Source organism: Magallana gigas, chromosome 2, assembly GCF_963853765.1.
Source record: "Magallana gigas chromosome 2, xbMagGiga1.1, whole genome shotgun sequence".
NCBI lineage: Eukaryota > Metazoa > Mollusca > Bivalvia > Ostreida > Ostreidae > Magallana > Magallana gigas.
This window is the reverse complement of record NC_088854.1, coordinates 11,413,766-11,427,948: the sequence shown is the minus strand read 5'-3', so window position 1 is coordinate 11,427,948 and position 14,183 is coordinate 11,413,766. Positions and strand designations below refer to the sequence as shown.

At 32.3% G+C, this 14,183-nt stretch overlaps 2 protein-coding genes across 4 annotated transcripts; both read left to right on the top strand.

The window, feature by feature from the left end:
• Positions 1-3,624: 3,624 nt before the first annotated feature.
• Positions 3,625-8,823, top strand: LOC136272715 (uncharacterized). 2 transcript variants are annotated; one of them, XM_066075017.1, is made up of 9 exons: positions 3,625-3,713; positions 3,832-4,009; positions 4,097-4,215; positions 4,309-4,392; positions 4,496-4,525; positions 4,808-4,840; positions 4,929-5,076; positions 7,179-7,229; positions 8,204-8,342. In XM_066075017.1, the coding sequence occupies exons 1-8, from the start codon at positions 3,646-3,648 to the stop codon at positions 7,209-7,211; spliced, it is 693 nt and encodes a 230-aa protein (XP_065931089.1). In that variant the 5' UTR covers positions 3,625-3,645; the 3' UTR covers positions 7,212-7,229; positions 8,204-8,342. The 2 variants fall into 2 exon arrangements, with proteins under 2 accessions (XP_065931089.1, XP_065931088.1); XM_066075016.1 differs by lacking the exon at positions 7,179-7,229 and having other exon boundaries at positions 8,204-8,823.
• A 209-nt stretch (positions 8,824-9,032) lies between these two features.
• LOC136272714 (uncharacterized) lies at positions 9,033-12,825 on the top strand. 2 transcript variants are annotated; one of them, XM_066075014.1, is made up of 9 exons: positions 9,033-9,165; positions 9,283-9,439; positions 10,024-10,142; positions 10,582-10,710; positions 10,913-10,945; positions 11,150-11,345; positions 11,474-11,551; positions 11,648-11,746; positions 11,956-12,825. In XM_066075014.1, exons 2-9 carry the CDS (start codon positions 9,332-9,334, stop codon positions 12,241-12,243), a joined length of 1,050 nt encoding a protein of 349 aa, XP_065931086.1. In that variant the 5' UTR covers positions 9,033-9,165; positions 9,283-9,331; the 3' UTR covers positions 12,244-12,825. The 2 variants fall into 2 exon arrangements, with proteins under 2 accessions (XP_065931086.1, XP_065931087.1); XM_066075015.1 differs by having other exon boundaries at positions 9,036-9,153.
• Positions 12,826-14,183: the final 1,358 nt, after the last annotated feature.

Genomic DNA, 14,183 nt, shown 5'->3' with positions numbered 1-14,183 from the left:
GTGATGTTGAAGGCTGGGCTAGCAATATTTACTGTGTAGGCCGTCTAAAATTAGTACTTTAGCAATAAGTTGAGAATTTTTAGATTTTAAACAAAGTAATTTTTGCAAATTTCATACTTTTAACCTTGCAAGAAATGTCGTTAAAGTGGGAAAACTGTCTTTTAATGGTATTTGCGCAAAATGAGCTATAGTGTTACTTTAAAACGATAAATGTGTATGGGTCCCCAATGAATTTGTCCATTCAATGAATTCATGATATTGTAAAACCAATTGCTTTATATGAGTGTCCTATTTGTACTGCCTGTTTGAAAGGATAACAGTTTAAATTGACACCCTGAGAAAACCGTTGTCAACCGACGCGAAACGGAGGTTGACAATGGTTTTCGAGGGGTGTCAATTTCAACTGTTGTCTGTCCAAACAGGCACTATTTGTTTTATTACACTGAATATCTTAAAGGGACCTAGACATGATTTCAGATGACATTTTTATTTTTGATTTTTATATATACAATAATTTATTTTTGTATTTTGAATGATTCACCAAAATTTGATTGTTAGATGTCATGTTACAAGCGATATACAGAGAAAAGAAGTCGTTGTTATGTAAACAAAGCTTGAGCCTTATATTTGTTTACAAATACTGTAAAGAAATTGCCATATTTTTATTTAAAATAACTTGTGGAAACAAGATTCAATGAGTTCATAAATAATTTCATCACAACAAACAGCAACATTAGATTGAAACTTATACCAATACAACAAATATGTAAACATTGACAGGACTCGAGCTCTGTTTACAAAACAAAGAATTTTAACCTCTGTAACTCGCTTGTAACTCGATATTTGACTTTCAAATGTTGTCAAAGTATTGAAAACATGTATATTAATAATTTTAGACATAAAATTTTTGAAAAAAAAGTTTTCAAAATTTTGAGCTCAAATCGTGTCCAAGTCACTTTAAATTTAAAATTCACTGCTTGGCGTGAATTCTACGGCGAACCGTACGTGCATGATTTACACGCATGTAACAATTCTTTATGTTACCCATTACCAAGTGTGTTGCTAACGCTTAGGGTGATAGAACGGATTATAATCTGCGTCTAAACCAATCAGATTTCAGTATTTAACATGAAAGTATAATAAAACAAAATGAATACCAGTTACAATTTCATCAGTTAGAGATACTTTTACATTCATCACCCGCTAATTTCTATTAGGTGTCTATATAATGAGATGTGCAAGCTCTCAGCCTGATGTATCTTTGAAATAGTGGCGTCGGAAGCAAATTGATTTTTAGGGGGGTGGGACAAGACTTATCAGAAATCTTGACAAGAAAAGAAAAGTGGTTTTGGTTATGGCTAAGTTAAATTTTTGGTTAAGTTTAAATCAAGGTTCCGACGCCTATGTCAGTTATCACTGTATGAAAAGTGTAGTTTTAATTTAAGGACGGCGGACCAAATTCATTTCCACAACAGATTTTTTATTTAAATTTTTATATAATGTTAATCAGTTAATGACGAGTGAAAATCAATTTTTTAAAAATACATTATCGACTTCCTTATTTTACTGGGAGCGTTTCAAAATTTGGGTGCGAAAATCCTCAGATATAATAGAAGGTAATGGGAATTTTCTTGGGTGTGGCATAAAAACTGATATAATTTTAAACATACTGCAATAAATGTTAATATTAAGAAGTCAATTAGCTTACCGATGAACAGGAAAAAAACGTGAAAATATAACGGACTTGTCGCAAACAGAGAAAATTCAGACTAACTTTTTTCTTATTTTTTCTCCACTAAAAATATTTCGCCATCACAAACTATGTTTAGTAGAATTAAAATTTTATTATTTTCTCTTATTCTGATGTACGTAATCACGACAGTCATAGTCATAGCATATGTACGGATTTCTGCGCAGAGGTGCAAATCTTGAATTGGGTCCGTCGTCCCTGAATTTAAGGTAATGATCCATACGTCACAAAAAAAGTCTGACGTAATTCACGCGTTATTACGTCTTTTCCGTGTCCGATCTAATTGAGACCTAACGCTAAAAGGTGTACATGTGTTTCAAAACAAAAAAAATCAAGCTGACCTAGAAATTAATTCAAAACAAATCTATTAAAAATCCTGAAAACTGCAATCAATTAGCCTATTACTCAGCGAAATGAAAAATTGACTGGGTTGTGTCGATTGAGTACTCGTTTTGAAAATACAGACCGCTTACTGTTGTCCTGCATAAACATCAATTCATTACAAGGTTGAACTTTATCCAATTCTTTGAACGTTAATCCCTGAAAGTGCATAAACATCCTGACCGAGATCTATATTCCAGTGCATAAGGGAGATAAATACACATGGGGAAATAATTTGACTTATTTCATCTATATCCTATATTCGCTTAGCAACGAGCATAGATATATTTTCCACAAAAAATGTTTTTAGAATTAAAATCATGCGCTTAAGAAAAGTTATTTCATTTTAAGAACAGTCTTTAAAACCAGTAAAAAAAGGTTGAATAGAGGTTTTCTCTTACAGGCATATATCAGGTAGTTAGCATTATCCACGCGTGGGACTGCAATTTCTAAATACCGATCTCGATCCATAATACTTACCGATATCCAAAGATACAATCTTTTGCGGATTAGATAATACAAATTGATCAACAGTTTGTTTAAATCATCTTTTCTATTTAACAATAATCTAAACATATTTTTTAGAGTGATGAAATAATAAACCTAGTATGCACAATTTAATTTTTACGGATCTTTTTTCAAAATATATATTTTAATGATTTTTACCCAAAATACGCCCATTGTGATCCTGAAAAGGCCGGTCCCTTGGGTAATTTTATTTCCAATTGATTAAGGGCGTTAATGTGTAAATAATATCAAAATTTTAGAGAATTCTGTACGTAACTAAAATTATAAGAGCTTAAAATCTCTTTGAAAATTTATTTCATTTTATCTCATTTGTATGCAGATTTATCTATTTTTGATAAATAAGCAAGTGTAACATAAAAATTTTTGTTTTGAAAATTCCTTTTTTTTTTTACATAGGATATAAGTCAAAAAATTATTTTGTGAAATTCTAATTTCAGGCTTAGGCTTATATTCTTTATGTATGAAAAAGCGCCATTTTCCGCAATCGGTTTTATTTTTAGCAATGACCCTAGCTTTTTTAATACCGATGGACCACCCAACAGGGTAAAATTTGATGAGAACATATCCTCAGATACATGTTTGAAAAATATGAAAAAATTCTGTACGCATTTTATTTATCTAGTGAGGTATGGACCATTACCTTAATAATTTCCAGAAATTGCATTTGAACCACTATAATTCTTATAAAATCATCTTCTTTCATAACGTTAAAATCGATCATAACACAATTAATCTTCTATTTCTAATCAAATTCATTTTAAATCATGTATGAAAAGGTGTAAAACGACAATATTTGTGATATAACGTTACTCTTCCTGTCTGAAATCTCAAGCCACCCATATGCCCTGATTTCTTATTTGCGAACGTTATTTAAATAGTCATTTATTGAATAAAGTTTCCAATACACATTCCTTATCTATGCATACCGGGACGTCAGAAGTGAAGTTAACATGTCGGATAAGCAAAGCCTATATAGCAGATCCGCCATGCTGTCGACACGATCAAAGAATGTCCAACTACTGTTTGGTTCTGGCAGCCCTACATTAGATACAGGGTTAGTACACTGAATGGTGTTTTACCGATATTTTATTGATGAAAGTATTAACATGCAAAACCAAAGAAGAATTGTAATGATCACTCAGAGAGGTCGTGGTGATTGTTTATATACTTAGATTAAATGCAGAAGAACGGGACATAGACATTCATGAGGCGTTAAGAGAAATAAAAAGACTGGCGATATCGGCAAAAGACAAATACGAAAAGGATCACAAAAAGAAACCTCAGAGCAGTCCGGCATACGTATATGACTGTCAGACTCTGATTCAGACAAGCATACCTATACTAAAGCAAGTATGTACACTTAAACTTGACTTAAAGAAGGTATAGTTTTCCTTTATCATTTTACATTTGCATGTACATCCGGGACCTTTATTGCAGTTGTTGGGTATATACACTCTCGAGGAAGAAAGGACCCGGGAGCAGGTGCTTGCCGAGGAAGAAAGCTTCCACAATGGCACCAATAGAGACTTTAAGAAATGGAATCAAGCATTTGAAGGGTAAGCAAAGGTGTTTTCGCTAAAAAGTAATTAGATGGAAATGCCCTACTTGATGAATTGTCATCTTCTATCTATTATTTTAACTTTATTCAGAAAAAAAACATACGAAGATGAAATAAAGAATTTAAAAAACGAGGTGGATATTTTACAACAAGAAAAAGACGCTATATTACGGAGGTAAATCGCCTGTGTAATCAAAACACAATTGAGTTTAAGAGTTTTTAAAAAAATGATGGTTTGTATAAGAGTAATAAATTATTATTCAGATTTCGTGTTTTAGGTTGAAAGAAATGGAAAAACAGGTAGCAAGGTAAATACAACTGCGCACCTGTAAATGTTCAAAGTAGGCGACATTGATATTATATTAACCAGATCTACGTGTATAAATTTTCTGTTCTTTATCATGATACAAATACGTCTTACTCGATTCTCTTTACAGAACGTGCATGTAATTGGTTAATTTGTCAATGGATGTGTCAGCAATCAGCCAATTTATATTAAAAAACATTTCTCAACATATAGAAAAATAGAACTTTAAAACTAAACCATATATAACTGGTTATTCTAAAAATTTTAATTTACATTTTTTTAGTTTAAAAGAAGAAAAGGGGACTCTTTTAAAGAGGTACATGTATAATTGTCAAACATTTTTCATTCGGACTTCGAAACGATAAAATCACGCAAAAACTTACAAATCAGGGTCACTATTTCAGACTGAGCGAAGTTGCAGGCGCGCGACTAGGGGACAACAATCCGGGAATATCCGACCTGAGCGACCCGAACAGTCCCCTGAAACTGAATGAGAAGATGAGTGAGCTGAATGACAACGAAGAGCGAAAACTTTTGTGGAAGCAACCGCAGGTAGTGTAGATTTAATTTTGATCACGATCCCTTCGAGTAGGGTTTGGCAACTCAGAGGAATATATGTAGAAAAAATCTATAAAAATCTAAACATCTTCTCAAAAACTAATCAGTCACAAAAACTGTAACTTGAGTAGAAGGATTTTTAGGTAGTGTAGATCCAAATTTGTTCAAATTACGATCTCCGGGGAAGCCACATGGGGAGGGGGCAAAATTTTACATAGGAATATAGAGAGTTTTTAATGTTTTTTTAAAATAATCGTTTCAAAAACCAATTGCTTAGGCAAGATGTACTTGCGTTGAAACATAGTTTTTCAAGTTTGTTCAAATCATGATTCCTGGCGGTAGGATAGGACCGTCATGTGGGGTCAAATTTTTACAAAGGAATATATAGAATGAAAAATTTAAAAAAGCAATCTTCTTTTCAAAACTTTATTGGCCAGAAAAGCTGTAACATATCCCCCTCAGGAAGTGTAAATTCATATTTGTTTAAATTTTAAAATCATAATCCCCGGTGGTAGGGTCGAGCCATATTGGGGAGGGAATTTTACATACATGTAGGGATATACAGAGACAAATCTTCTTAAACACCAATTTGGCGAAAGTCTGATTGCAAGTTGTCAATGTTATAATGTTATTATTGATCATTTTCTTCTTCAGAATTAGTTTGATAGAAGGTGGTTATGATTTTATGTTAATGTAAAATAAAAATTGTTCTCCTTTTTTGTCCTAAGATATAATTGAACAGATATATATTAGTACTATGCTTTTTTTAATCTTGGAAAGAAATAAAAAACATAACTTTTAGACATTGATATTTTTATAAAGGAATTTCAGGTAAAATGAAGAATGTGAGGAAAGAGTTAGTTATATATTATAATAATACACAGTACTTATGTCAATTGAAGCATACAGTAAATGAAGAAAATCTCAGTAACTGCACAAGATAAGTCTGGATCATGCCTTTAGGTAGAGAAAAGCAATTAAAACATCAAAATATCTATTAGAGAATCAAATTTATATATAATGTATACTGACATGCAAGCTGAAATTACGGTATACATTTTCATCTATATATAATTTATGCAGACTTATTCAAAATATTATTTGACAACATCAATATGATGAAAGAATATTATAGAATTTAGCACACTCTACTTCTGAAACTTCAGTATTTTATTCTTTACAATAATTTTTCACCAAAAAGAAATTGCATTCGTACATCGTTTGAATACAAAATTTTACACTCAAGTAGCTTGTGTGTCACGTGTGTCAGACGCAATAGCCATTGAGAAATCAACTTTTAATATTAAAAAAATATCCAAAGTATGTGGACAGTCTTCAGTAAAGTATACATAAAAGATTTTCGAATGTTTAAATATTTCTTTATATATTCTGAAGTTTAAAGTAACAGGATGATTTCAAAGTCATATAATATATGAAGAATTGCAGATCTCTAAAAGATCCTCAAATTGCAAATATTACATTTTGTTTATCAGAAATAATATATGTACCAACTGTACTGAATACCACATCATTTTTTTTTAAATCAAACCTATATATAAATTTTGAGAAATAAAAACCCAGTAATTTTGATATTGCTGAAGGTTTTGCTATAGATTGATATTGATTAATAATATACTAATTTTTTTACCATCGCTCCAGGTTGTACTGTCGAATCACAGGTCCCTAATACCGCAGCCATTTGAATTTTGGCTCTTTTTTTCAATACTAATGGAATCTTCAAGGAAACGTCCTCAATGACAGAAAGTAGCTTCTAAATAATCTTTTTAAAGATGCTGTAAACGTGTCCTTCGAGAGCATATAATACTGGTGTGTGCCATTTGTGGCAAGAACAATTTAAATACACTAGTGTTGTCTTGGTGCCATTATACCCATGAGAACTGTCTTTTTCAGCAGAATTTTCTTAAAAGTGTCAGATTTTCGATATGTTATCAAGCAATATTTCATTACAATATACTTGACCTCTAATAAAGAAAAATGGATTTAAAAATAAAATTAACCCATCAAATATTTTGAAATTATGTGTTTTTCCTTAAAGGATTTATTTTTAATAGCATACATTTATTTTGCAAATAAAGGATGAAGAACCGATTTATAAGAAGATCACATGATATGGATTATTCATATTTGTAAGATTTTGGTGCCTTACATAGAATTAATGAAAAAAGAAGTGATCGAAATATAAATGAAAGTATACTTCTTTTTTCATTTTTTTTCAGTTCATTACTGCATTTATAACAAGAACATTAATACATCATGAAATATACCTAAAACAAGGTATCTGTGAGCCAATGCTTACTAATGATATCGCTCTGATGTGAATATACAAAATAAGCAAATTTATTATCACACGTAACGGGAAGTTGACATCAAATGATTTTAAAAAATTAATTCCAACGTAACAAAGAAAGTCTTAAATTGTTCTTTTATTCTTAACACCGGTCCGATGCTTTTTGACATAGTGTAAAGTTAAAGTTTAAAGTTAAAAGAAAATGAGCAATTTATAGGGACTTATTCTGCAATCAAACAAATATTATACTAAAATTGAAGTTTTGGTCGCCTGCGGCGGCATTCGTAGCGTTACAGATCTCATGAAAAAGATCTAGTGCTGGAAAGATCTTCTTATTGTTCAATACACAGTTCGACTAATAGTTTGTTTGTTTGGGGTTTTAGGGGGAGGGAGGTGGATGGGTTGGAGGGTGGGAAGGGGGTATTGTTTTTCGTTTTTGTGCATGTCTGTTTTCTTTTTTTTTAACCGAGGGGGGGGGGGATAGGTATACACAATTTTAAACACCGAAACATTTCTTCATAAAATGTAGGCTGGCTAAGATTAACTGGTTCGTCACATGGCGATACATTTTCGTTCTTAGACAATATACAGGATATCATTATTGTAATAACTTTTTAAAATTTGATCCAAGAGGTAACAGCGGATTTGCATGTAACATTTGCACTCCATGTAAAAAAATGTTTTCTTTTCCATAATTTCTGAAAAAATTATAATCATCTTATTTCGACAGAAAACGCTGTGTGCAACATTCTTAGTACATCTGGATTATTGCAATGGGTAATCCATGTAATCCACGGATTTTTCATATTTTAGCTTCTGCAGATTGGAGAAGAGGGGAGGCATCGAGAAGAAGCCAAGGCACAGAGAGAGAACGACCGCCAGGAGACACAGAGAGAATTCCGAAGTTTTAACAAGGATTATAATCAGTATGTTAGTTTATTTCTGATTTTAAAATATACTTTGAATTGGGCTGAGGGTTACATTTGATCAAGAAACTGTCATGTACCTTTTAGGCAATGATCTTATTAGTTATTGTATCTTAATATATTTACATTTTCCAGTGTCTTTGCCTGTGATAACACTACGCATCGAATTTTACTATATAACCCATAACTTCAAATTGGGGCGCCAGCGGGGTGTGCCTATGTATATTCAAATATTTAATTGTACAATGGCTTAAATCTGTCATAAAGCCCTTCGGGCTTTATTGGATTTGATTACGCCCTGACCAAAATTATCACCTCATAATACTTAAAGAATGATTCCTTATTACTTATTTGTAAAGAGTCGTGATGACACAAAAAAGTAAGTATTTTTAATTAGTTTTGATTTTTATTTGGAGGCATCATAATTACCAAGGAAAGTAAATATTTTTAATTCTATTTGTAATTAAGGTCATGATTACACAAAACAAAGTGCATTTGTGAATATTTTTATGTTAATTCAAAATCAAGATAAGAAATGTCAAATGATAGAATAGCATTAAACTATATCAAAATGAACATTTTAAATAGTCTAGTAATCATTTCGTTTCTTTAAGAACGTTTACTTCTGATAGTTTTCTATATAATTTATAAATGTGAAAACTGAAAAATGTACGACTACTATGACAGATTGTATGGTAAAATTGCCCATGTGTGTTGATTAGTGAGGTTAATAAATTATATTGATTCTTGCAGGAAACGAAACCGTTTAGATGAAGTTGCAGCAATAAAGAACAAACATAAGAACAAACACGAAGATAAGTTTGTCAGGCAATTCCGGTACGCCGTTAGGTAACAGTTTTAGAAAAGAAAAAAAGAAAAAAATATGCTTGATTTTATTGTAATAGGAAGTACTTCACAATATGTAGGTGTTCGATATCATTAACATTAATAATTATTCGTGTATAGACAAGAAGAAGAAGAAATAGATGAAAAAGAACTTCACAATGTTTTACGGATGATCAAAACACTGGCAGTTATTGCTAAACAGGACTTCAAGAAGAAGAAGGTGTACCGATACTACTGTGAGGAGATGATTGACAGATGGATACCTGACCTCAAAAGGGTAATACAGTGGTCTGTGTATGTGGACAGTCACACGCCTACGTAGAACGGGGTTATATGTACATGTACTTCTAGATCTTGCCAACCAGAAAAGGACATATGAAATAATATTATATCAGTGTGCAATAATGATTTATTATGCTTGCATTAAAAACATGTACTTGAATAATTTTAAGACTGACCTTGTTAAACATTAGTGTAGTGTGGAGATAAACTTTTTTATTATTATTTTTTTTTTAATTGGGGGGCATTGATTTACGGTTTTGTACGGATAGAGATCTCAAAAGATTATTGTTTTGTGTTTTTGTGTTTGTCTGGCTTTTTATTTGGGGGGGGGGGGGGGTACTTGGTATTGGTAGATACAGTTTTAACCACCGTAATTTGATCATACACATTATAATTGTAAAGTCTTTAAATTTGATCCCATAGGTCACAGCAAAATATATGAACATTTGCACTTTTCTTTTTTATTATTTTTTAATCAAATCTCAATTCGACTAAAGGCGTTGTGAGCAACATTTTTAAAAGTACATCTAATGATTGCAATGGGTACTCCATGTAATCCACGGATTTTCTATAATTTAGCTCCTGCGGATTCGTTCACGAGAAGAGAGGAGGCATCGAGAAGAAGCAGATGCACAGAGAGAGAACGACCGACGGGAGACACAGAGAGAACTCCGAAATTTTAGCAAGGGCTATGATAAGTAAGACAGTGTGTTTCAAATGCGATTTACCGTAAAGAGTTATATATTTTTATTGGAGGCGGGTGTTACCATTTGATCAAAATACCGTCATATGTACTGCATGCAATAATCTTATTAATAACTGTATCTTCTTGTTGTTGTATTTATATAGAGTCATGACACAGAGCAAAGTATTGAATTTAATTTTAATAAGAAAACTATGAGATGCAAAAAAATAAATCAAGATTAGAAATATCAGAAGATAAAAAAGCAAAGCATATAAAAAAAATGCACATTTTAAACAGTAATCCTTTTGTATCAAAGATATTATTAATTAGAGTGTGTACAGTTTAAAGATGTATAGGTGTAACATATGTACGACTACTTTGATAGATTTCCTTTGGTAAAATTGCCCATGTTGATGATTATGGAGATAAGTAAAGAATATTGATTCTTGTAGTAAACGAAACCGTACAGATGAAGTTGCAGCACTGAAGAGCAAACACGAAGATGAGCTCGTCAGGCACAAAAAGGAGCATGATGATGTTATGACAGGCCTGAAAAGAGAACATCAGAGGGAAGTGGATAGGTTGTACAACAGACTCTCAACTTATATTTAATAATTTTAAAATGTAGTTAAAACCGATGGATGTTTGATGATGTACTAATTGTTTGGGGATTTTTTTGGGTTTTTTTTTTTTTTTGGGGGGGGGGGGGGTTACCACATTTTATATACCCAATGATAGCCATTTGTTGAACAAGGTTGTATTTTTTAATTTATCATAATCTAGGTTGCAAGCTGAAAAAGAAAAACTTCTTACAAGGTATGCTATCACCAAATTACCAAAGCGGGAAACGTTAAAAAATATATTGATAGTACAGTATATTAAAGAATTTATTAATATGGTGGCTTGACAATAAAAACAAATGATATAATTGCTAATAAACCAGAAGTCAAAGTTTGAAACATAATCTGAGATGAAAAAAACACACTTATGACCACAAATATTCTCATTATTCATGTTCAGGCTAAGCCAAACAGCTGGAGACAAACTGAGGGAAAACAATCCAAATTTCTCGGATTTCAGTGACCCGTATCGACCCACAAAGTTGTCCGAGATGTTCAGTGAACTGTACGACAACCAATGGACGGATGCCATGGAGATCCTAGAGGCGCATCGCCAGGAAAAGCGGGCGGTGGAGACCTTGCTTAACATTCTAATGGTATCTCTCTCTCTCTCTCTCTCTCTCTCTCTGAATGGACCATCATTTTCATTCGAATTTAACTACATGTAGGTCATTTCATTAAACGATGAACCATTCAGATGTCATTTTATGATCTTTTATTTTAGAAATGCTTTGAGCTATGTCAGGAATCTTCGGAATCACAGTTATCAAGTCTGAGAGATGCATGCTGTGGAACCTTAAAGGTGAACAATTTTAACATATATGTAGGTAAAATATAAATATTCCTAACTGATATTAATTTCTAAACACATACTAAGACTCTAACTGTATTTGTTTAGAAAGACAAAGATAATTTAGTTAAATCTGCGACAAAGAAAGCTAATGAAATGCGGAGGGAAATGGCAACTTGGACGATTAATGGATCAAGTATTTATCACGTAAGTCTTTGTTGGACCAATGGACTACTTGTATCATACCACACACTCATTTTTATTCAGAAAAATTTCTTGCACCCAAGTAATTTATTCTTAAAGTTCTTAAACGACATTTTTTCTTACGGTGTAGTGCTATTTACAAGAAATTCTTTGACCTGAGTAGATTTATCTAAAACTTGTTTTTCTTATTGGGTAATGTTCTTAAAATTTAGGCACTTTGGGAAAAATTAGAGGAAAGTTTCGGTAAGGACGATGTCGAAAAATGCAAGTTATATATCCAAAAGTGTGTTCAGTGTTGCTGGTTAATGTGCGTGCAAGATCCCGCCTTGCAACTGACTGTCTGGACCATTGGAACCAAAATGGATGGTTATAACATGAAATCTTTCACTAAGAATGGCCAGTATGTGGACTTCAGTGTTTGGCCTGCATTATACCTACACAAGAACGGGCCACTGCTATCTAAAGGAATTGTACAAGGAACAAATCAGGCTACTGTGTAGTCAATCAAAATATACTGGTCAAACAATGAGACACGTTGTGCATTTGCAAGAAAGGCAAACCCAATGGAGATTATAACTGATGTTGTAAACGTACATATCTTGTTTTAATGTAAACATTTAACAAAACCCATAGGTTGTCCAGAAAGGTATTTGCCATAAAACAGAAGATACAGCATACAGGATTAGGTCGATATTAATTTCCCCAAGATATAAACTGAGATGATTTACAGGAATGCTGGGAAATCTGGAGTTTTCCGTCACCACATGACCGATTTGTTGCTGAATGTCACCGTATACAGTTTTTGTCACTAATGCCATTCCATGTAATATTTCTTCTATTATACGAGTCTAGATTAATAAAGCTTATAAAGATATAAATACATTCTCAAAGTCTTTATATAGACTTGGTGTACATAGCAGTTTACAAATATTATGTTAAACTTTAACCTATATGTATGTACTGTGTGTTCCGGCTTTTAATTTATCTAATTGATGATTCTCTCATTATGCATCAATACAATAACATAAGGATTAGAAAGTATACATTGTGATGTGTTGATTGTTATAAAAGTGTTCATATAATTTTTTTGTGTTGGGATTTTTTTTATTTCAATGCCCAACTGCAAAGAAGCCATCGTTAGATCAAGGAGAATACAGTCAAGACATTTTAACTTTGATTGTGGTGAGAGAGATTTTCACCGTAACATTCAATTATTGTTCGGACGTGTTCGAAGCCTCGAAGCAGAATTTGCAATTTTTTGATTCATACGATTTTATACGAAAATAAATTCATGACTCTTACAGAACAACCAATGGGAGTGCCCTGTTGCCAATCATGATGACTTGGTCGAGACCGTAAACTTGACCGCCCAAGATTGAATCACTATGACCATTTAGAACATGACATGGGGTCCCCTGTGGGTTTCCATAACATGTGCACGTGATGTTGAAGGTTGGGATAGCAATATTTATTGTGTAGGCCGTCTAAAATTAGTACTTTAGCAATAAGTTGAGAATATTTAGATTTTAAACAAAGTAATTTTTGCAAATTTCATACTTTTAACCTTGCAAGAAATGTCGTCAAAGTGGGGAAAACTGTCTTTAAAGGTATTTGCGCAAAATGAGCTATAGTGTTACTTTAAAACGATAAACGTGTATGGGTCCCCAATGAATGAATTTCTGATATTGTTAAACTAATTGCTTTATATGAGTGTCCTATTTGTACTGCCTGTTTGAAAGGGTAACAGTTGAAATTGACACCCTGAGAAAACCGTTGTCAACCGACGCGAAACGGAAGTTGACAATGGTTTTCGAGGGGTGTCAATTTCAACTGTTGTCCGTCCAAACCGGCACTACCTGTATTTGTTTTATTATACTGAATATCTTAAAGGGACTTAGACCTGATTTGAGATGAAATTTTTATTTTTTTATTTCTATATATAAAATAATTTACTTTTGTATTTTGAATGATTCACCAAAATTTGATTTTTAGAAGTCATGTTACAAGCGATAAACAGAGAAAAGAAGTCGTTGTTATGTAAACAAAGCTCGAGCCTTATATTTGTTTACAAATATTGTAAAGAAATTGACATTTTTTATTAAAAATAACTTGTGGAAACAAGATAGACTCATTCAATGAATTCATAAATAATTTCATCACAACAAACAGCAACATTAGAATAAAACTTATACCAATACAACAAATATGTAAACATTGACAGGACTCGAGCTCTATATACAAAACAAAGAATTCTAACCTCTGTAACTCGCTTGTAACTCAATATTTGACTTTCAAATTTTGTCAAAGTATTGAAAACATGTATATTAATAATTTTAGACATAAAAACTTTTAAAAAGTTTTGAAAATTTTGAGCTCAAATCGTGTCCAAGTCCCTTTAAACTGCTTGGCGTGAATTCTACGGCGAACCGTACGTGCATGA

Bases quoted from the DNA above. Each gene is read 5' to 3' on its own strand.
- LOC136272715 (XM_066075016.1), top strand. From the start codon at position 3,646: ATGCTGTCGACACGATCAAAGAATGTCCAACTACTGTTTGGTTCTGGC. The intron at 4,010-4,096 runs GTATGTACACTT...CCTTTATTGCAG, and splicing joins GCATACCTATACTAAAGCAA to TTGTTGGGTATATACACTCT. The intron at 4,216-4,308 runs GTAAGCAAAGGT...AACTTTATTCAG, and splicing joins TGGAATCAAGCATTTGAAGG to AAAAAAAACATACGAAGATG.
- LOC136272714 (XM_066075014.1), top strand. From the start codon at position 9,332: ATGATCAAAACACTGGCAGTTATTGCTAAACAGGACTTCAAGAAGAAG. The intron at 10,946-11,149 runs GTATGCTATCAC...ATTCATGTTCAG, and splicing joins AAAGAAAAACTTCTTACAAG to GCTAAGCCAAACAGCTGGAG. The intron at 11,552-11,647 runs GTGAACAATTTT...GTATTTGTTTAG, and splicing joins CATGCTGTGGAACCTTAAAG to AAAGACAAAGATAATTTAGT.